The sequence below is a fragment of the Bufo gargarizans genome, chromosome 5 (genome assembly GCF_014858855.1).
Source record: "Bufo gargarizans isolate SCDJY-AF-19 chromosome 5, ASM1485885v1, whole genome shotgun sequence".
In the NCBI taxonomy this organism is placed as follows: domain Eukaryota; kingdom Metazoa; phylum Chordata; class Amphibia; order Anura; family Bufonidae; genus Bufo; species Bufo gargarizans.
In genome coordinates this window covers 140,588,819-140,612,607 of record NC_058084.1, presented here as the reverse complement: position 1 = coordinate 140,612,607, position 23,789 = coordinate 140,588,819, and the positions used below count along the sequence as shown (strand labels likewise).

Here is a 23,789-nt window from a genome sequence, read left to right as displayed (position 1 = left end):
ACGTCCGCATGATTTTTATGGATCCATGGATCGGATCCACAAAACACATGCGGACGTCTGAATGGAGCCTTACAGGGGGGTGATCAATGACAGGGGGTGATCAGGGAGTGTATATGGGTGATCACCCGCCTGTCATTGATCACCCCCCTGTAAGGCTCCATTCAGACGTCCGCATGATTTTTATGGATCCATGGATCGGATCCACAAAACACATGCGGACGTCTGAATGGAGCCTTACAGGGGGGTGATCAATGACAGGGGGTAATCAGGGTGATCACCCCCCTGTCACTGATCACCCCCCCTGTAAGGCTCCATTCAGACGTCCGCATGATTTTTACGGATCCATGGATACATGGATCGGATCCACAAAACACATGCGGACGTCTGAATGGAGCCTTACAGGGGGGTGATCAATGACAGGGGGGTGATCAGGGAGTGTATATGGGTGATCACCCGCCTGTCATTGATCACCCCCTGTAAGGCTCCATTCAGATGTCCGCATGTGTTTTGCGGATCCGATCCATGGATCCGTAAAAATCATGCGGACGTCTGAATGGAGCCTTACAGGGGGGTGATCAATGACAGGGGGGTGATCAATGACAGGGGGGTGATCAGGGAGTGTATATGGGTGATCACCCGCCTGTCATTGATCACCCCCCTGTAAGGCTCCATTCAGACGTCCGTATGCTTTTTGCGGATCCGATCCATGTATCCGTGGATCCGTAAAAATCATACGGACGTCTGAACGAAGCCTGACAGGGGGGTGATCAATGACAGGGTGGTGATCAATGACAGGGGGGTGATCAGGGAGTTTATATGGGGTGATCATGGGTGATCAGGGGTTTATAAGGGGTTAATAAGTGACGGGGGGGGGGGGGTGTAGTGTAGTGTGGTGTTTGGTGCGACTGTACTGATCTACCTGAGTCCTCTGGTGGTCGATCCTAACAAAAGGGACCACCAGAGGACCAGGTAGGAGGTATATTAGACGCTGTTATGAAAACAGCGTCTAATATACCTGTTAGGGGTTAAAAAATTCGGATCTCCAGCCTGCCAGCGAGCGATCGCCGCTGGCAGGCTGGAGATCCACTCGCTTACCTTCCGTTCCTGTGAGCGCGCGCGCCTGTGTGCGCGCGTTCACAAGAAACCCCGGCCCTCGCGAGATGACGCGTATATGCGTCGTCGTGCGCAGGGCTGCCGCCTCCGGACCGCACATCTGCGTTAGGCGGTCCGGAGGCGGTTAAAGAACTAAGTGCAAGACCCAATTCCAGACTCTATTGCAGAAAGGAAAGGATGGTGGGAAGTAAGAAGCGCAGTGGAGGGAGGCCACGTTCAGCACAGAAGCGCAGAAAGGACTTCCAAGTTCTATAATAAATCTTGGAAGACGCTGGTTTCATGGCGTTAATAATGGTGTGGATGACTCTGTCAGGGAAACCACACTGCCTCAGAATGGCGGCTTCAACAGCCACGCCGTCAAACGTAGCGAGTCTAAACGCTGGTGGAAGACAGGACCCTGAGAGAAAAGATAGACTCTGAGCGGAAGAGGCCATGGCGTGTCTCCTAGAATGAGCATGATATCGATGTACCACTCGCGATGGGGCCTATCTGGAGCAATGAGAATCGTCTGAATGCCCTCCAACCCGATTCTGCGCAGGACTTGGATCAGGAGGGGAAGGGGAGGTAATACGTACAGTAGAGAGAACCCGTCCCATGGAGCCACCAGTGCATCTACGGTGCACGCTCGAAGATCTCTTGCTCGGGAGAAGAAGGCGGGAAGTTTGTTGTCTAGTCTGGACACCATCAAGTACACCTCTGGTCGGCCCCAACAGAGAGAAATTGAGTCGAACACTTCCGGCTGTAGCGACCACTCTCCCGGGTCCACGGTTGTCTGACTGAAGAAATCCGCCGTCCAATTCTCCACCCCCGGGATGTAGACTTCCGACTGCGCTGGTACATGAGTCTCCGCCTACTGCAGGATTTTCGCCAACTCCTTCATCACGGCTTGACTGCGGGTTCCCCCTTGGTGGTTGATAAATGGCCTGGAGCTCCAGGATGTTGATGGGCAGTTTTCACTTCGACTCAGACCATACGCCTTGGACTGTCCGGGGCGGGAAGACTCCGCCCTAACCCTGAAGACTGGCATCGGTGGTAATGACCGTCCATGAGATGGGGAGAAAGGACTTCCCCATCTCCAAGGTCGGGGCTGAGAGCCACCACCTGAGCGCCGAACGCACCCTTGGGAACAGGGCGATGTGACAGTCCAAGGACTCCGGTGACTTGTCCCAAGACAATAAAATTGTTCGTTGAAGGGGACGAGTGTGAAATTGTGCAAACGGGACTGCCTGGAAGGAAGCGACCATTGCACCCAAGACCCGCATGCAAAATCGGATCGATGGGAACCTACGACGGAGAAGACGGACCAACTTTAGAATTGCTAGCAGCTTGTCCAGAGGAAGGCGAACTAACGTTGCGTCCGCGTCGAGGATATTCCCAAGAAAGGTGATCAGCCTGGAAAGACTTCTGTAAATATACAGGCCATCCAAAGCATGTTAGGGTGTCGAGAGTGATACATAGACTGACCTCATTCTGACTGAAGGTCAGCGCCTTGACCAGGATGTCGTCCAGATATGGAATCAGGTTGATACACCTGGCACGAAGAAGGGCCAGGAGGGGAGCGAGCACTTTTGTGAAGACTCGGGAAGCTGTTGCCGAACAAAAGGGAAGGGCGACGTAGTGGTGGCCTACCGCGAAGCGGAGGAAGCGCTGATGTACCGGAGCAATGGGGACGTGTAAGTACGCTTCCTGGATGTCTATTCAGGAGAAGAATTCTCCCAGCTCCAGTGAAGCAACGACGGAGTGAAGGGACTCCATTCTGAACTGTTGAACCCGGAGAGACCGATTCAGCAGCTTGAGGTCCAGAACCAGATGAACGGACTCTTCTTTCTTGGGGACAACAAATAGGTTTGAATAAAATCCTGTGAAGTGTTCCTCCCGGGGAAATCACGCCCCGATCAAGGAGAGACTGAATTGCCTGAGAAAAGGCGACAGCCCAATCCGGATCTCTGGGGGGCTGGGACAGAAAGAAACAGTCTGGGGGAGGAGAAGCAAACTATCTTATAACCTGAGGTTACAATTCGAGCGTCCACGCGTCTGAAATATGGGCCCGCCAAATGTCCTAAAAAAGGAGAAGACGACCCCCCACCCATGAGGGTGGGGGCGCCCCTTCATGTAGAAGGCTGTTTATTGGTCGAGGGACGAGTGGGCTGTGCCCGTGGGCGCCAGGCTGGTTGAGGCCAAAAGAATGGCTTTTTTCGCTGGTCTTGCGTAGAGGACTTTTAAGGGGCCCCTGCCGCCGGATGAATAACCGAGATGCAGCGAAAGGAGTGAGTCCGGACATTTTAAAACTTAGAGCGAAACATGCGCTTAGATCTGCCCTGGAGGTGGGTACTTTTACTACCTGTGGCCTCAGAGATAATTTCATCCTAACGGGACCCGAATAAACGGGAGCCGGAAAAAGGGAGGCCTCTCAGGGAACGCTTTGATGACGAATCCGCTGCTCAGACCTTAAGCCACAGTTCACGCCGTAAGGCTACCACGAGAGCTGATGAGCGGGACACCAGTGCACTGGCGTCTAAGAAGGCCTCACAGAGATATTTCCCCGCCTGTGAGATTTGCAGGGCCAAAGACTGGAACTCCGTTAGAGGGAGGTCCGCCGCCAAGTCTTGATTTAACTTGAGGGCCCATTCTGAGACTGCCTTAGCCACCCAGGCGCTAGCTAAAATGGGTCGAAGTGCTGAGCCACTTGCTGCAAACGCCAACTTAGCAAAAGACTCCATTCAGCGATCTATGGGATCCTGGAGGGATGAGCAGTCAGCCACGGGAATGGCGGTGTGTTTGGCGAGGCGCACATATAGTGCATAATATGTGGTGGCTGGTGGTATGCGAGGGTTGCTGGTGGGTTCTGACATGGCTGCTGACCCAAACCAATAGCGGTCTCAAGGCTGGAGAGGGGGGTAACCGTCCTACCAGTTTGCAGGTGAGTGCAGGTCCAGTGATCTCAGTGGAGCTTGAGGGAGCCTGAACAGCGGGGGAAGCAAAGGGTCCTCCCACAGAGCCTCGGCGGGAAGCACAACCCCGTCCCCCTCGTCATAGCCGTAGGTGGCAACTTGCGGCCTACGTTTCCTGGGAAGTCGCTGTCTAAATTAGCTACCCGTGGCCGACCTAAATGCACTTCCGGTCGGCCGGGGGAGGGGGGGGGGGGGGGGGAAGGGACCCGGAGCGGGTGGCCGCCCGCTTGTTGGAAACGACCACGAGGACCCCACTGGTGACCTGATAGCGAGCCCAGAGAGGGCGCAACCTGAAACGCAGGTAAACACAAGAGAAGCCGGGGCCTAAAGTGCGGTGGTCGGCCAGCGCAGTGGTGGCCACCAGAGGAGCGAGGGATCCTCTGTAAGAGCTCCCCGTGGTGTTCTGAGGAAATAGCATCAGTTGTTCGGCCTACCCACTTAGTGGACGCCTGTGCTGAGACCCAGCAGGGGCCCATACTAGAATAAAAAGGATGGGAAGGGGGACACCCCCGTGGACCCTGAGAACGGCGAGACCCGGCGACAGAAGGGAGGGGGGAAAAATACTCACCCATTCCCGATTACTCACCCCATCTTCATCCTCTTCTCTTCACCCTCCCTTAACAGACCAGCAGGGTCACCTCCTCAGCAGCGGGCACCCGGTGGCAGGAGACTGGTATGGCGGGAGGGTCTTCACAGAACCAGGTGACCCTTTGGCTGGCAGGAAGCAGGGGAGCGGAGGCTGCCCTAGTCCACCTTTTTTTCTGTGGGGAGGGAAACAGACACCGGTCTTGCTCTCCTGCTAGGCAACTCTGCTTCCCATACCTAAAAAGGGAAGAAAGGAAAAATAACAAAAGGAAGCCGCCCTGCAAGCAGGGAGGTCTGCCTCCTACGACACTAAGCTAAAAAATGATATGCTCTCTTCAGGCTTGAGGGGGTATAGCCGGCAGGGGAGGTGTTATCACTTTTCAGCCTAGTGTTGCCTCCTAGTGGCAGCAGCAGCTATATCCACAGTCCTGGGTCCCGCCAATGATACGAGCGAGAAATTATCCTTTTCTACTTTATTACGTTTGGAGTGCTGCTCGCTTTTTTATTATATATATATATATATATATATATATATATGTATATATATACAGTACAGACCAAAAGTTTGGACACACCTTCTCATTCAAAGAGTTTTCTTTATTTTCATGACTATGAAAATTGTAGATTCACACTGAAGGCATCAAAACTATGAATTAACACATGTGGAATTATATACATAACAAGAAAGTGTGAAACAACTGAAAATATGTCATATTCTAGGTTCTTCAAAGTAGCCACCGTTTGCTTTGATTACTGCTTTGCACATTCTTGGCATTCTCTTGATGAGCTTCAAGAGGTAGTCACCTGAAATGGTTTTCACTTTACAGGTGTGCCCTGTCAGGTTTAATAAGTGGGATTTCTTGCCTTATAAATGGGGTTGAGACCATCAGTTGCGTTGTGGAGAAGTCAGGTGGATACACAGCTGATAGTCCTACTGAATAGACTGTTAGAATTTGTATTATGGCAAGAAAAAAGCAGCTAAGTAAAAAAAAAACAAGTGGCCATCATTACTTTAAGAAATTAAGGTCAGTCAGTCCAAAAAATTGGGAAAACTTTGAAAGTGTCCCCAAGTACAGTCACAAAAACCATCAAGCGCTACAAAGAAACTGGTTCACATGCGGACCACCCCAGGAAAGGAAGACCAAGAGTCACCTCTGCTGCGGAGGATAAGTTCATCCGAGTCACCAGCCTCAGAAATTGCAGGTTAACAGCAGATCAGATTAGAGACCAGGTCAATGCCACACAGAGTTCTAGCAGCAGACACATCTCTAGAACAACTGTTAAGAGGAGACTGCGTGAATCAGGCCTTCATGGTGGAATATCTGCTAGGAAACCACTGATAAGGACAGGCAACAAGCAGAAGAGGCTTGTTTGGGCTAAAGAACACAAGGAATGGACATTAGACCAGTGGAAATCTGTGCTTTGGTCTGATGAGTCCAAATTTGAGATCTTTGGTTCCAACCACCGTGTCTTTGTGCGACGCAGAAAAGGTGAACAGATGGACACTACATGCCTGGTTCCCACAGTGAACCATGGAGGAGGAGGGGTGATGGTGTGGGGGTGCTTTGCTGGTGACACTGTTGGAGATTTATTCAAAATTGAAGGCATACTGAACCAGCATGGCTACCACAGTATCTTGCAGCGGCATGCTATTCCATCCGGTTTGCGTTTAGTTGGACCACCATTTATTTTTCAACAGGACAATGACCCCAAACACACCTCCACAGTCAATGACCTGGCCTCCACAGTCACCGGACCTGAACCCAATCGAGATGGTTTTGGGTGAGCTGGACCGCAGAGTGAAGGCAAAAGGGCCAACAAGTGCTAAGCATCTCTGGGAACTCCTTCAAGACTTTTGGAAGACCATTTCAGGTGACTACCTCTTGAAGCTCATCAAGAGAATGCCAAGAGTGTGCAAAGCAGTAATCAAAGCAAAAGGCGGCTACTTTGAAGAACCTAGAATATGACATATTTTTAGTTGTTTCACACTTTTTTGTTATGTATATAATTCCACATGTGTTAATTCATAGTTTTGATGCCTTCAGTGTGAATCTACAATTTTCATAGTCATGAAAATGAAGAAAACTCTTTGAATGAGAAGGTGTGTCCAAACTTTTGGTCTGTACTATATATATATATATATATATATATATATATACACATACACATACATATACACACACACACACACACAAACGAACACACACACACAGTCAGGTCCATAAATATTGGGACAACGACAGAATTCTAACATTTTTGGCTCTATATACCACCACCATCTCTCTCTGATGGGTTTGTTTTGTTTTTTCAGCCTAATGATGGCTTGCTTCACTGATAGTGACAGCTCTTTGGATCTCATCTTGAGAGTTGACAGCAACAGATTACGAATGCACACTTGAAATGAACTCTGAACCTTTTAGCTGCTCATTGTAATTGGGATAATGAGGGAATAACACACACCTGGCCATAGAACAGCTGAGAATCCAATTGTCCCATTACTTTTCGACCCTTAACAAGTGGGAGGCACGTAAGCAAACTGTCGTAATTCCTACACCGTTCACCTGATTTGGATTTAAATACCCTCAAATTAAAGTAGACAGTCTGCAGTTAAAGCACATCTTGTTCGCTTCATTTCAAATCCATTGTGGTGGTGTATAAAGCCAAAAATGTTAGAATTGTGTTGATGTCTCAATATTTATACCTGACTGTATATAATGTTATGGAGGTCAGAATATAGTGATTAGAGATAAGCGAATCGGCTTTGGATGAAACATCCGAAGTCAATTCACATAAGGCCCCTTTCACACGAGGTGCAATACCATGACGTGAACGCATAGCACCCGCACTGAATCCTGGCCCATTCATTTCAATGGGTTTGTGTACATTAGCGTTTTGTTTTGTTTTTTCGGAAAAAACTGAACGCAATTGCAGACAAAACTGCCTGAACTTGAAACTGAACTCAAAATTTATTTACTTTACTCTAAACTGAACTCGAAACTTCACTGACTGAACTTGAAACTGAACTAAACTTGCAAAATGGTGAGAGTTTCACTGAACACACCATGAACGTATCCAGACCTAATCCGTCACGCTCGTGTGAAAGAGGCCTAAAACCTTTGTTCCAATACTGTAAGGAGCAGGAGTACTGTAAAAAAAAAAACATTGGAACCGAACCCAAGTTCGAGAAATGTTTTTTTTACAGTACAAATTAATTTATGAAGTTATTAAGTGAAGTCTCGCTCCTAATGGTGATGCAAAAGAAGAAATGTTTTTTTTTCAAAGATTTTATTTAAATGGAATGTGTTATCAGAAAATGACAAGTTTAAATCATATTTTTATACCAAAAAATTGTTTTGTTTTTTATATTTGTTTTTTGTATTTTTCCATTTCACTGTATTTAAAAGAAATGCATATAATCCTACAGTTTTCACAGTGACCACTAGGCCACTGAATATATTACAGCATCCTGTCTTGGTTGCAGCTAAATGACCCATAAACACAATGGACAGGGTGGGATCCCACTGACTTAACTGGGAGAGTTTAGGCATGTGCAGAGGTCAGGAGTGAGCGGATAAGCTGTGACTTCACCTACTGTGAATGGTGGATCCTGTGTTACCTATATAGGTGTTACTTGTCATTGTAATTCTGCCTGTGGTGATGTGGTAATAATGATAATAGCTACTAAAAAGTTACCTGTACAGAAGTGATCAACTATTATTAGACTTATGGGCCAGAGTGAAATTGCAGGATTATATACATTTTAAAATATAGATAGTGACATGGAAAAAGTAAAAATCACCAAAATAAAAAATAAAAAAAATGTGTAACATAAACATGTGATTTAAAGAATAGGTCATTTTCTGATCACACACTCTCTTTAAAGATGTTATCCATGAATTTAAATTGATGACCTATCCTCAGGATAGGTCATCAATATCAGATGGGACAGGGATCCACCTCCTGGGACCTCCGCCGACCAGCTGTTATGAAGAGGACGGGGGCTCCGTGGCCTCTTCCAAGACCTTGTGACATCACGTACATTGGTCACATGACCTAGTAGCAGCTTAGCCCCATTCAAGTGAATGGGGCTGAGCTGCAATACCAAGCACAGCCCTTGTACAATGTACAGCATTGTGCCTGGTAAGCTGTCGGGAGCCTGCTCCCTGAAACAGCTGATCGGCAGGAGTAACGAGTAACGGGACTCAGATCCCCGTCAATGAGTTAATGATGACGTAACCTGACGATAAGTCATCATTATCAATTCCTGCATACACAACTTTTGTCTTTGCTTCAAAAAATCTTCCTCTGAGTGGAAACCTAACGGACCCCATTATAGTCTATGGGATCTGTAGGCTCCGTTCGGCTCAGTTATGTGCTGAATTTGTCGTTTCCGTTCTTCTGCAGCAGAGAGCAAAAGAAGGGAGCAGAAGAACGAAAAAGCTGAAGGCTGATCCGAACTCAGCCTTACATTTATCACAGGGAGAAAATCATAAAAAATAATATTTTGAATGAAAAGAAATCTATTATGTGTTTACTGAAGTTCTCTTACACCAATGATTAGCAATAACAGACTCGCCTAATTTCAGCATGTTCTTTTATTAAATGATGAAAGTGTATGAAATAAAAATATTAACTTACTTGATAAGAAATACGGGTCCTCTGGGTAAGTTTCTTTGTCGTAAAGAAAAGGATGGTAGCGTATTATTCCTTCTACCACACCTTCTCTTTCAACCAAAGCTTTAAACTCAAAGCTATCAGCAGCAGAATTAATATACAAAGTCTGCATGTCATCATTGATCTCTCGAAGATTGAGAGCTTTAGGTACTTTGGCTTTTTCAAACATATAGACCTGTAAGGAAGTTTAAAGTTAAACTGTGCCTTCAGCTATAAAAGAAAAACAATTACATGGCCAGATCATGGAAAATAATTGTTACTCTAAATCATTGCATTAGTGTATTTAAAATTTTAGCTGTGGAAGGACCAGTTGTGGTAAGTGCTATAGGCTATAATAACAATGCAGTAGGAGAAAACTCGGGGTATTTATGAAGGCTTCTATTTATGAAGGCCAGTTTTGTAGACTGCATATGAAAATTTCCCTCAAACTGTCCTGGTTTGCATCCATGCTAATGTCTGCAATGCAGGGGCAAAGGTTGTAGGATTACATAGTGTCAGGTCCTGTACTACAGACAATAACTTGGATGCAGAGCAGAAAAAGTTGGGGGAGATTTCAAGACTGGCGCTGGTAGCAACAATCTTGATATCCCCTGTGCTGCCAGAAGATGCGCCTAATTTATGTTAAGGCAGGCCTAGTCATAAATTAGGCACATCCTGTGGCAGTCCATGCAACTAAACAGAAACGGCAACTCTGGGTTCATTTGTGCTGGAAAACTGGCATAAAAGAAGATAAAATTGTTGCTGCAGCTGGCTACACCCTTCTGGAAACGTGACGAGGGCAACATAAAAAACACCACTTACATACTAATCTTTAAGTTGCAAACAAGCAGTTTGTGGCTTCTTAACTCCACTTTTCTGGCACAGGGAGACGATGAATCTCCCCCTTTGTCTCCTACTGTCCAGATGAATGCAGCCCACAGTACTGTTACGTTTAAAAAGTCATATTTTAGGGATTCAAAGAAATAAAAAAAATGTGCATGGGTGTAAAATATTAACATAATAAACTTTACCTCGCCAACTATTTTCTTCTCTCTTAATGTATGCAAAACTGCACCAGGAGATGTCACAAGTCAATGACTGCAGCAGCCAATAACCTTTCACTACAGCAATATTTCATCCAGAATAACATCATATTCCATGGCAGGAGAATTGGTAATGTTAGGGTACTTTCACACTGGCGTTATTTTTTTCCGATATTGTAATCCGGTAAAGGGTCTCAATACCGGAAAAAAACGCATCAGTTTTTTCCTAATGCATTCTGAATGGAAAGCAATCCATTCAGCATGCATCAGGATGTCTTCCGTTCAGTCCGTTGTACGGTATTTGACTGGACAAAATACCGCAGCTTGCTGCAGTATATTTTCCGGCCAAAATCCCAGAACAATACCGGCATTAATTTCCATAGAGATGTATTAATGCCTGATCCGGTACAAAGTGTCCTGGAAATTGCTGCATCGCCGGATCCAGTTTTCCAGTCTGCGCATGCGCCAGGATATAGGAGGAGCTAGTTTCACTTTTGATCTTTGAAAAAATTTAAATACCAGATACGTTATTCCGGATGATACAGATCCGGTATATCACCGGATTCTAACAACGGTAGTATGATAGTAGCCTTAGACAATTCATTATTTTACTATTTTAACGTTTCAGAAATACCCTTAAAGGGGTTCTCCAGGAATTAAGAAAATGAAAATACTTAAATATTACTTTATTACAAATATAACCCCAAATACCTTTCATTAGTTATAATAGCTTGTTTTGTCTCAGGAGCAATTATTAGGAGAAATAAAATGGCTGCCATAATATTAGTGCACACAAAACCTGTCCTAATCACACAGCAGGACAAGTTACTTCACAACATTGAGCTAAAAAACGGCCTCAGCCTCCTCTCTACTTGTCTGGGTGATTTAATATGATCCTGAATACAGTTTAATATGATCTTGAGTTGAATCTCTGAAGGAATGCAGTTCATGAGGAGACATGAAGTACAGAGAGGAGGGTGGGGGGGTGGTAATGAGCAGCAGTACTTGTAGGCTGTCTCCATTACCACAGCCCCACATTACCACAGTCTGTCCTCTCTGTACTTCATGTCTCCTCATGAACTCCTTTCCTACAGAGATTCAGCTGAAGATTTTATCTGTATTCAGGATCATAATCCCTGACAAGTATAGCAAAGAGGAGGATGAGGCAGCTCTTTAGCTCAACTTATCATGTGTGATTAGGACAGATTTTGTTACCGATGAGCGAATCGACTTCGGATGAAACATTAGTTATGATGGCTTTGTTTTTTCCAGGGACCAATCATCAAGAGAAATAAAATTGCCGTCGTCCTATTAGTAGATACAAAATCTAGGGATGAGCGAATCGACTTTGGATGAAACATCCAAAGTCGATTCGCATAAAGTTTTGTTTCAATACAGTACGGAGTGAACGCTCTGTACAGTATTAGAATGTATTGAATCCGATGAGCCGAACGTAATAAGTTTATTACAATTCACAGAAATAATAGGTGATAAGGTGAAGCGTCCCTAATATTAATCACGGCGAGTGTGGGATTCGCTAAAATGTAACTTTTATTGAAATGTCAATAAAAACAGGGGAAGACAAACGTGACCTAAAAATCCCTAGCAAATATTAGGCAGGTGGGGTGGCCCTAACCAAAGTGCTCCACAAAAAAGTGGCATGTGGAAACCACCATGTGTATAATGTCGCCACCCCCACTCTGTAACCATGGATGTGAGAAAATGTGTCCCAGTATCAGATTGCCTCCATTAGCCTGGAATGGTAATCCAGGTCATTAAACAGGCGGATAAGGGGGGCAATATTGTGGTGCTAGATCAAGAGCAATATATCAGTATGTGTATGGACATTCTGAAAAACAGGGAATGTTATGGGATCTTGTCTAGAAATCCAATGGAAGAACATTCAAAACAACTTAAGGATGTTCTTAATTCAGCTTATGCTTCTCATCTGATAAGTAAGTCTGTATTGGATGTTTTACTACTTAACTACACTCATACTGCCTGCTTTTACTGTTTGCCCAAGGTGCATAAAGGACAGCATCCGCTGAGGGGAAGGCCAATTGTTTCGGGCACAAACGGCCTCACCCACCAGGTCAACACCTATGTGGACACTATCCTGCGACCATTTGTTTTGTCATTACCCTCCTACGTGAGGGGTTCCATGTAGATCGTGAATAAAATAGATGGCCTCAGCGTCGAGGATAATATCCTCCTTGCAAGTCTCGATGTTCTCGGAATTTGCATCACATAACCAATTTGTCATCAATCTGCTGGAGTTTATCTTACATCATAATGTGTTTTTATTCAATCGTCGCTTCTACCACCAGCTCAGGGGTGTGGCCATGGGCAGTCCCTGTGCCCTGTCTTATGCCAACCTATACCTGGGCTGGTGGGAGAGGGAGGTAGTTTTGGCGACGAGATGGTAGGCTGGGCAGGACACATCATAATGTGGGTTAGATAAATCGATGATGTATTGATCTTCTGGAATGGGACCATTCAGAAGTTCAATGAATTTGTGAGAGCCCCTCTCTAAAACGGAGGATGGCAAAATCCATACCAGTTTATATCGGAAAAATATGGCAACAAATACGTTATTACACGGGGATAGTTGCCATCCATATCCTTTGAAGAAAGGAATACCTAAAGGACAATTCCTCCGTATGTGTCACAACTAATTCCTCTCTCTTAGATTTCCAGACCAAGGCTGGTGATCTGACTAACAGGTTCATCAATCGTGGATACCCCCGTGGCATACTCACCTCCGCCTATCAGCATTCGGTATCCTGCACCCGTGAGGCATTATTAAATCCTCGGGAGCGAGATGAAAGCCAGGGGCAGGTCCGTCTAATTGCCACCTTTGATGGGGCTAGTGGTGCCATACGTGACATTATCACCAAGCACTGGGGGATTCTACAGATGGACCCTAATGTCGGTCACTTGAGGGGCCCCACACCCGCGATTACATTTCGGAGGGGCCGGAATCTTAAGGATCGCCTCTGCCACAGCCATTTTCAGTCTCCAGTCTCTTCTACATGGCTGGGAGACCCCCCAAGAGGGACGTTTTGCTGTGGCGGATGCATAGCCTGTGATTCCATCAAAAGGGGTCCTGAGTTTGGTAGGACAGTTACTGGCAAATTATACACCATCCGGACGTTTATTAACTGCCGATCCTCTGCCCTGGTTTATTTGGCCACATGTGTTTGTGGGTTCCAATAAGTGGGGAAGACGATTCAGGAGGTTCACCATCGTATAGGGGAGCATATTAATGATATCAAAAAGAAAGTGGACACTCCAGATCCTGTCATGTCAACACCTGTCACTCAGGGTATATCTGTTTTCAGGGGATAGAGATTGTCAGACCCTCTCCTAGAAAGAGCAACCTGGATGAGAGGGTCCGTCAAAAAAAAAAAAAAAAAAAAAAGGCCCAATGGACCGTTAAATTGGGAACCCTTCACCCTAACGGGATGAATGACCACATATCATACCTCAGTTTCATTGAATAGACTGCTGTACAAATGGGCGACAGTCATGTGATCAATGAGTGTTGACCTGGTGTATGCATCCCCCCGTTCAAACTTAATGTGCCTTATGGTGTGTATCAGTCAGCATGTGCTCTGTTTATCTATGTTTAGCATTATCAGGACCCCCTTATTCCTGTAAACTAAATATATAGGGTCATATATGCTTGTACCGGGACATATTGGCTCGTATACACACTTGGCACCTCATGAACATTTTTTTCTTTCCCCCGTGGTAACTAATGTTTCCTAGTTCTCCGTTTGCCAGGGTAGCATCAGCTGCGGGTGATTAGTTTCAATGTGATTCCCATCTCAGCTCTCCATAGTTGCACCTGGATTACCATTCCAGGCTAATGAAGGCAATCTGATACTGGGACGCATTTTCCCACATCCCTAATTGGTTACAGAGTGGGGGTGGCGACATTATACACATGGTGGTTTCCACATGCCACTTTTTTGTGGAGCACTTTGGTTAGTGCCACCCAACGTGCCTACTATTTGCTATTTGCTGTCACGGTGTTCATCCCCTGTTTTTATTGACATTTCAATAAAAGTTACATTTTAGTGAATCCCACACTTACCATGATTAATACGTTTATTATTAAAACCATCTACCGAACTCTGGTTCGGTTCCAAGGTAGCACTTGGAACCCGAACCAGAGTTTAGGAAATGTTTTTTTACAGTAGAAATCAATTTATGAAGTTATTATGTGATATCTCAGAGCCAACACATTCTAATACTGTACAGAGCACTCGCTTAGTACAGTATTGAAACAAAGTTTTATGCGAATCTACTTCGGATGTTTCATCCAAAGTCAATTCGTTCACCCCTATATTTTGTGTATGCACTAATAGGACGGCGGCTATTTTACGTCTCTTAGGTCCCTTTCACACGAGCGAGTTTTCCGCATGATTGCAATGCGTAAGATGAACGCATTACACCTGCACTGAATCCTGACCCATTCATTTCAATGGGGCTGTGTACATGAGCAATGTTTTCACGCATCACTTGTGCATTGCGTGAAAATTGCATCATGTGCTATATTCTGCGTTTTTCAAGCAACGCAGGCCCCATAGAAATGAATAGGGGTGTGTGAAAAGTGCGGATGCGGTACAATTTTCACGCATGGTTGCTTAGGAGATGTATGATCCGGGACTCCATTTACATTATTTTCCATTATTACATGGTTATAATGGAAATAATAGCATTCTTTAATACAGAATGCCAAGTCAAATGTCAATTCCGAGTTAAAAAATAAAAACATAACTTAAATAACAAGGTCCTTCTATCTTCATTCAGCAGGACCTGCACTGACGTCAACGCGCTCAACACCTGGTGAGTGCGATGACGTCAGCAAAGGTCCTTTTGCAGGTTTAACCCTCAATTGACATTATACTTAGCATTGGGTATTAACAACTTAACGCAAAACGCTGTGCATGAAGGGCGGGGGATGCATTGCCAGAATGCATTCTGCTGCACATGCACGGCGGGCTGATCGGGTGGGCACTGGAGCGGTGCGCGCCCGATCACTGCAGGGGTCCGGCAGTCCCTGGTAGCCGGGCCTCTGCTGAATCCACCGGCATTGCTGTAAAAGCCGATGCCAGCGGATTAACCCCTTCTATGCCGCGGTCCGCTACATAAAAGTGGTTTGCGGCGGGTGAGGGAGTGTATCGAGTCCCCGCACTGCTGTGGCTGGGACTCGATGTGTCTGAAGGCAGCCCGATGCCGTGTGCCCAACGCCTTGCACGGCATCGGGACCTGCCTTCTACGGGTGCCCAGGAGATCCAGCCTCAGGCTGGGTCTCCTAGTTAACCTGTTAGTGTATTACTCACTGTAGTACACGAACAGGCAATGCATTACAATACAGATGTATTGTAATGCATTTCAGAGGGGATCAGACCCCCAAAAGTTGAAGTCACAGAGTGGAACAGAAATAAAGTTTGAAAAAAAAGTTAAAAAACTGTTTTATGTAAAAAAAAAAAGTTTCAAGTTAAAAAAAGAAAGAAAAAAACCCACACATATTAGGTATCGCCACGTCTGTAACGACCGGCTCTATAAAAGGTAGTACATGATCCATCCCGTATGATAGACAACCTAAAAAATAAAAACTGTGTCAAAAAAGCCATTTTTGTCACCTTACATCACTAAAAGTGCAACAACAAGCGATCAAAAAGGCGAATGCCCCCCAAAATAGTACCAATCTAACCGTCACCTCATCCCGCAAAAAATGAGCCCCTACATAGGATAATCATCCAAAAAATTAATAAAAAATATGCCTCTCAGACTATGGAGACACTACAACATGATTTTTTTTTTGTTTCTAAAATGCTTTTATTGAGTTAAATGTAATTTTTTTTTTTAAAAAGTATACATATTAGGTATCGCCGTGTCTGTAACAACCAGCGCTATATAAATACCACATGACCTAACCCCTCATGTGACCACCATAAAAAAAAACAAAAAAAAAAACTATCAAACAGTCATCTGATCCCGCTAAAATGATAGCCTACCTAAGGGAATCGCCCAAAAGAAAAAATAAATATGGCAACACTAAGACATGATTTTTCTTTTTGTTTCAAAAATGATATTAGTATATAAAACTTAAATTAAAAAAAGTATACATATTATTGCCTCACAAAAAGTCTAATATAGAGTAACCAAAAATTATCTATACCCTAAAATACTACAAACAAAACTGCCACCTTATCCCGTAGTTTCCAAAATGGGGTCACTTTTTTGTAGTTTCTACTCTAGGGGTGCAACAGGGGGTCTTCAAATGTGACATGGCAAGTTAAAATTATCCCAGTAAAATATGCCCTCCAAAAATCATATGGCATTCCTTTCCTGCTGCGCCCTGTCGTGTGGCCATACAGCAGTTTTTGACCACATATGGTGTGTTTCTGTAAACTACAGAATCAGGGCAATAAATATTGAGTTTAGTTTGGCTGTTAATCCTTGCTTTGTTAGCGGAAAAAAATTATTAAGATGGAAGATCTGCCCAAAAAGTGAAATTCTGAAATTTTATATCCATTTTCAATTAATTCCTGTGGAACACCTAAAGGGTTACCAAAGTTTGTAAAATCAGTTTTGAATACCTTGAGGGGTGTAGTTTCTAAAATGGGGTCACTTTGTTGGAATTTCTACTCTAGGGGGTGCCTCAGGGGGGGCTTCAAATGGGACATGGTGTAAAAAAAAATTGAGATTTTTGTGAACTCACCTGTAAAATCTCTTTCTTGCTTAGGCTACTTTCACACTTGCGGCAGAGTGATCGATCCGTCAAGTAGTTCCATCGCCGGAACTGCCTGCCGGATCCGGCAAAAAACGTATGCCAACTGATGGCATTAGTAAGACTGATCAGTCTTAAAAATGCCTGATCAGTCAGAAAAATGCATTAAAATGACGGATCCGTCTTTCCAGTGTTATCCGGCAAAACGTATGCGGCATTTATTTTTTTCACCTTTTTTTCACCTTACTTTGAATGTTGAATCCGGCACTAATACATTCCTATGGAAATAAATGCCGGATCAAATACCGGCATTCAGGCAAGTCTTCAGTTTTTTTTCGCCGGAGATAAAAGCATAGCATACTGCGATTTAATCTTTTGCCTGATCAGTCAAAATGACTGAACTGAAGACATCCTTATGCATCCTGAACGGATTACTCTCCATTTAGAATGCATGGGGATATACATGATCAGTTCTTTTTCGTCATTGAGCCCTTTTGATAGAACTCAATGCCGGAAAAGAAAAACGCTAGTGTGAAAGTACCCTTAGTTCATTGGGGGACACAGTACTGTGGGTATAGCCGCTTGCTGCCACTAGGAGGCTCCCCTGCAGGCTATACCCCCTCCAGCCTGGAGAGAGCATGTCAGTTTGTGCCCAAGCAGTAGGAGCAGTAGAAACAAGTGCAAAGGAAAATAAAACGCAATAAACGCTGGCGCTGAATACCCGACCGGCAACCAACTAACACAACCAACAATAATAATAAATACTGGGTTGGTGCTGTGTCGCCCAATGAACTAAGCGAGAAAGAGATTTTAAAGGTGAGTTCACAAAATTCTCGTTTTCTCACTCGTATCATTGGGGGACACAGGATCGTGGGACGTCCCAAAGCAGTCCGCGGGGAGGGAAAAAAATAATAAAATCACACGCCCATGGAAAAAACGCCCTCGAGAATGCTTAATACACTGCTGCCTGCGAGACCTTGCGGCCCGGAGCAGCAACTGGAAATGCCTAGAAAAGCACCTGGTAAAACTTGGTGAACGTGTGCCAGGAAGACCAAGACGCTGCTTTATACAACTGTGAAGCTGATGCATGGTGGAGATGAACCCAAAAAGCGCCGAACGTCGGGTGTACCGTAACTTCGCTGGGCGGTGCCTTGCCACGGGAGCGGAATGCCTCAGCAATTGTCAAACAAATACACCTGGAAACGTCCCCTTGGAGGCCGTCGAGCCTTTACAAGGACCTCCAGGAATAACTAGGTAAGAGTCTGTACTGCGGAAAGAGCTGGTCATGGACAAGCAAACCTTCGAGCCCGAATCCCATGGCTGATGGAGCGCTCGGTCTCTAGATGCGAGGGAGAAGGAAAAAAGAAGGGAAAACAATGTCTTGGGCGAAGCACTGCCTTGAGTGGGTGCATGAGACGAAAAAAAGTATGTACAAGAAAGGCGCTACCAACTCGAAATTCGCCGGATGGATGAGCCCGCCCCCAGAAACGCCACCTTCCCAGGAAGAAAAGGGGGGAAGAAGATGTCGCAGAGAGGTCATGTTCCTCACTGAAACGCCACCTGGCACTAACCCTGGAAGAAGAACCAAAATCCCAGGACCGCAGGATCCTCCTCTGCTAAAGAGAAACTCTCTCTAGGAAGCTGGTTGATAAACCACAGAGAAAAACGCCAGAATCAGGCATGCCCAACCGCAGGCCAAAGAACCAATACATTGGAAGCAAAGCCGATGTGAAAATCACTGACGGTGGGAAGCCTTGTCAGCGACCATATATTGACAGTGTGGCAACGCTGCCTGACGGGGAAAATTGAACAAGGACCAAGATGAGAGAAATACTCCTGCCGGATGGAGTGCGAAGACGACGTCCAACGCCCCAATCGTACCCGAGAAACACTGGTCACATAGGAAAAAATAGTGATGGGATTCCAGAGCAGTACCACGCATGGCTACTGGCCAGGTAGACAGAAGGGGGAGGCAGGCACCTATTCAGCTAGAGGAGGAACAAGAAGTAGAAAGGGTGTTCCGTTCCAGGTGGCAAGGCGTGACAGCAACCCTGCTCTGCCTGGCGTGGCGAGTCTCGCAGTCTACCAACGGAATGGGCAGTGAGAAAGTATGACCACCATCGGACTGACATGACATAGTCATTACTCATGTCTTAAGAGAGGTAATTGTAGATACAGGTAGCACACCCAGGACCAAATGTAAAGGATTCACCCGTAGAAGGAGGGAAGTGTTAGGTGCCACAGCCCACCAGCCGGGTTCGAGAACATGGCTGGAAAGAGAGGGTCACAGAACCAATACCCTGTGCAAATGCAGACAAGGGGAAAGTAGTAACGTAGGAGCCACCAATGCTTGTTGGGTGGCCGTGAACCCTGAGCCACAGAGGGAAAAAGACGGAAGGAGAAAAAATAAAATAAAAAAAGAGGCTAGAGCTAAATCCAATACCCCATCTGAGACTGGCGCTATACAGAAGTAGCCACAGGACCTAGTGGCAGTGCCATACTTCGTCTAAAGAGGAAGCCATGCAAGAGGAGCCACAAGTCTATTGCTAGCACCATACTCCAGATGAGGAGGGGGCCACACAGCAGAGGCCACCAAATTCAGTGCTAGAAGAATCTGCCACCTGACGAAGGAGCTGTGCAGAAGGAACCATAGTATGTAGTGGCAATGCAAAGACCCCTCATACAGTAGTAGCCACAGCATGCCCCGCTAGTGCAAAGCTGAGGGGGAGGCCTGCGGCCATCCAGTAGAAGCCATGGTACCATACTGCCCCAGTTAAGTAGAGCTAACCTTAAACAATGCACCAGGGAAGGGCGCTGAACAGGAGCAACCGCCAAAGCAAGCATCAGGGTAGAACCCCTACCTGAGGGGGATGACCCACTGCAGCGAATACGAACTCTAGCACTAGCGTAAAAACTGCACCTGCTGAGGAGAACACGCTGTAGTAGCTAAACCAGAGTGCCAGAATAACTACTTTCCCAGATAAGGAGGAGTGGTGGATAGAGAATACAGAGTCAGCGCAACACTCGACTCGCTGGAACGTAATCACAATATTATGAGCAATGGCGTACGCACTACATATTGTTGAGGACAAATACCATGACCGACTGGAAAGGTGGAGGCCTGTGGAGATGGGGGTCTCTAGGACACAAAGTATTGCTGGGTAACCCCCTGAGAGGACAGAGGTTGTCATATTCATGCCCCAAACCAGCACCGAAAAGAAAAGAAGGATACAACATGGAAATAGCCACAGTATCCACTGGCAGCACCCATATACCACTAGATGAAGAGTACAGGGCAACAGCGGGTACCGACTCTTGCCACGCCCCACTTGTGAAAGAAGCTAAGGCATCTAGAGCCGTGGCGTAGTCGAATTGCAGCATCCCGAGATGCATAGTTATCCCCCTGTTAGCGGATCACTAGTGGAACGGGGTAATGCAACAAGAAGCATTGTGATGGCAATACGACTGATGAAATAGCATCCAGTGGTAGTGCAATACCCCACTTAAGGAAGAGGGTAGCGAGACAATCAGAACCGTATCCAACGGTAGTGTAATTACCCCACCAACAGAAGGGGGCAATGCCTACGGCAAGCACTGCACTCAATAGTAGTGCAATTACTCCACCTATGAAGGGGGGTAATGCATACGGCAAGTACTGTATCCCGAGGTAGTACAAGTTCACTACCTATGGAAGGGAGAAATGCACACGGCATGAACGGAATCCAATGGTAGAGAAATGATGTCGCTTATGGAATGGGGTAATGCATATGGCGAGTCATGTACCCGGTGGCAGTGCAATTACTCCACCTACAGTATGTAAGGGGGTAATGCATACTGTAAACACTGTAACCAGTGATAATGCCATAACGCTACCTATGGAAGAGGCTAATGCATACGGTACATACTGTACCCAGTGGAAATGCATTTCCGCCACCTACGGAAGGGGGAACGCCTACGGACAGAACCTCTCCAAGGAGGGAGAGTGCATCTGAGCGTGACCCTAGGGAGGAGGGGTGGGGGTGTGGAGGTGACCGAGGAGGAAATAATACCTGCTCTGGCCCACTTGTGCGCAGTTCTAACTCTCAAAATCTTGCCCATGGCAGTTGCATAGGGGTGGAATGTGAACTTCTAGAGGTCCATCCACCGGATTGCGCAGGCGGTGCTTTATCAACCAAACGACCCCGGAGGGTGGATTGGGAACTTCCAGAGATCCTCCACTGGATTTGCGAAGATGGAGAATTATCAACCAAACGACCCTGGAGGGCGGATTGGGAAACTATGAGAGGTCCTCCTCTGTCCGGGATAGGACACGGGCACAGTCTAGTACCACACAGACAGGGTGGTCCTGCGGTGATGAGGGCAGGACTTGTATGGATGCATATATTTTTTTTTTTATAAAACAGGTTCCGGTGCTAGGCGCAAACTCTTCCCACCTAGCTTCCCCCTCCCCTAAAACCCCTTATAAAAGAGGCAGGAAGGGGTTAAATTCTTCAACCTAAAAGCACATTGCACTGCAGATAGAAACCCCAGATAATCCGGTGCGGCCCTCAAAGAGGTGGCTGGCCAGGAAGGTGGCTGCCTGCTTTGAGGACCAGGGGACGGCCTTTTAGGGGAGGGGGAAGCTAGGCTGGAAGAGTTTGCGCCTAGCACCGGAACCTGGTGCTTGTTAACCCTATAGAACCCTTGAAAACGATTGCTGCCAAAGAGGGAAGGAGGGGGAAGAGGGTTAAACATACTTACCTAGTCTTGTGTACTCAACCCATCTTCCTCTTCACCCTCCCTAAGTGGACCCACAAGGTCACCTTTTCCAGCAGGGTCACCTCCTCAGCAGCTGGCACCGGAGTGGCAGGAGTCCAGTATAGCAAGAGGGTCTTTTTCTTTGACGGACCTAGGTGGCTCCTTGGCTGGCGGGAAGCAGGGGAGCTGGGCTGCCCTGGATTCTCTTTTTGAGGGGAGGTCGGGCGGTGAAGGAATCCGACACCGGTCCTGCTCCCCGGGACAACAGAGAGGCTGGGCAACTCTGTTTCCCAAACATAAAAGGGAAAAATAAAAAAATCAACAAAGGAAGCCGCCCTGCATAAGGCAGGGAGGTCTGCCTCCTACAGACACTAAGCTAAAAACAGACATGCTCTCTCCAGGTTGGAGGGGGTATAGCCTGCAGGGGAGGAGCTAAGTCTTTTTATAGTGTCACCTTCTAGTGGCAGCAAGCAGCTATACCCATGGTGCTGTGTCCCCCAATGATATGAGCAAGAAACCAGTCCATCAAAATCTGCCTTCTAAAAACCATATGGCATTACTTTCCTTCTGCGCACTGCCATGTGGCCATGCAGCAGTTTACGACCACATATGGGGTGTTTATGTAAACTACAGAATCAGGGCAAAAACTGTTGAGTTTTGTTTGGCTGTTAACCTTTGCTTTGTTAGCGGGAAGAAAAAAAAATAAGGAAAATCTGCCAAAAAAGTGAAATTCTGAAATTTCATCTCCATTTTCAATTAATTCTTGTGGAACACCTAAAGGGTTAACAGCGTTTGTAAAATCCGTTTTTAATACCTTGAGGGGTGTAGTTTCTAAAATGGGGTCATTTTTAGGTGGTTTCTATTATGTAAGCCTCACAAAGTGACCAGACCTGAACTGGTCCTTAAAAAGTGGGTTTTGGAAATTTTCAGAAAAAATTTCAAGATTTGCTTCTAAACTTATAGGCCTTCTAACGTCCCCAAAAAATAAAATGGCATTCACTAAATGATCCAAACATAAAATAGACATATGGTAAATGTAAAGTAATAACTATTATATAAGATATAATTCTGTTTTAAAAGCATAGAAACTGAAATTTGGAAAGTTGCGAATTTTTCAAAATTTTCGGTAAATGTGGTATTTTTTTTATAAATAAAAATGAAATATTTTGATTCAAATTTACCACTGTGGTGAAGTACAATGTCTGACGAGAAAACAATCTCAGAATAGCCTGGATAAGTAAAAGTGTTTTAAAGTTATCATCACATAAAGTGACATGTCAGATTTGCAAAAATCTGTCTGGTCCTTAAGGTGAAAAATGACCCGGTCCTTAAGGGGTTAAAGAATGTTATTATTTTCCATTATAACCATGTTATAATGGAAAATAATAAAATCTACAAAACACCAAACCCGAACTTCAATTAAGAAGTCCGGGTTCGGGTCTGGGTACCACATTCAGTTTCCCTGAGCGCGCCTGCATTGCATCCGGCCCTCACCCCTGACGCCCGTGTGAAGGGGGCCTTAATGATTGCAAGCCATCATAAACAAGCCATCATAACTAATGAAAGATATTTGGGAATATATTTATAATAAAGTCATATTTAAGCATTTTCGTTTTCTTACCCCTTTAAACACTTACAGACCACCTGCTGGCTATATACGTCTGGGTGGTCTGCATTTGACCCTCCATGGATGTTTCTGAATAAAATTAACATGATAATGTACGGGTTCATGTGCCCTCTGCCCAGTATTTATGAGATGAGTCTAATGGCAGTGTCCATGCACACAGTGCCATCAGTAGGATCATTTACTATGGTAGAGAACTGAAATAGTCAGTTCCCTGTGAGAAAACCCCTGAACATAATGTTGCACAGAACCATGGTTTCCTTAATTTGATTGGTTGCTGGGGAAACCTGTGACATCAGTAATGACATCACAGGAAGCAGAGATGTGATCTAAATGTT

The 23,789-nt window shown here is 45.6% G+C and overlaps 1 protein-coding gene across 1 annotated transcript in view; it reads right to left on the bottom strand.

The window, feature by feature from the left end:
- SMCHD1 (structural maintenance of chromosomes flexible hinge domain containing 1) overlaps window positions 1–23,789 on the bottom strand; it is a 359,476-nt gene that overhangs the window by 271,453 nt on the left and 64,234 nt on the right. Inside the window, exon 10 of the mRNA XM_044293563.1 lies at window positions 9,288–9,498. Coding sequence (XP_044149498.1) covers window positions 9,288–9,498 — 211 coding nt within the window. The remainder of the gene's footprint in view (window positions 1–9,287; window positions 9,499–23,789) is intronic.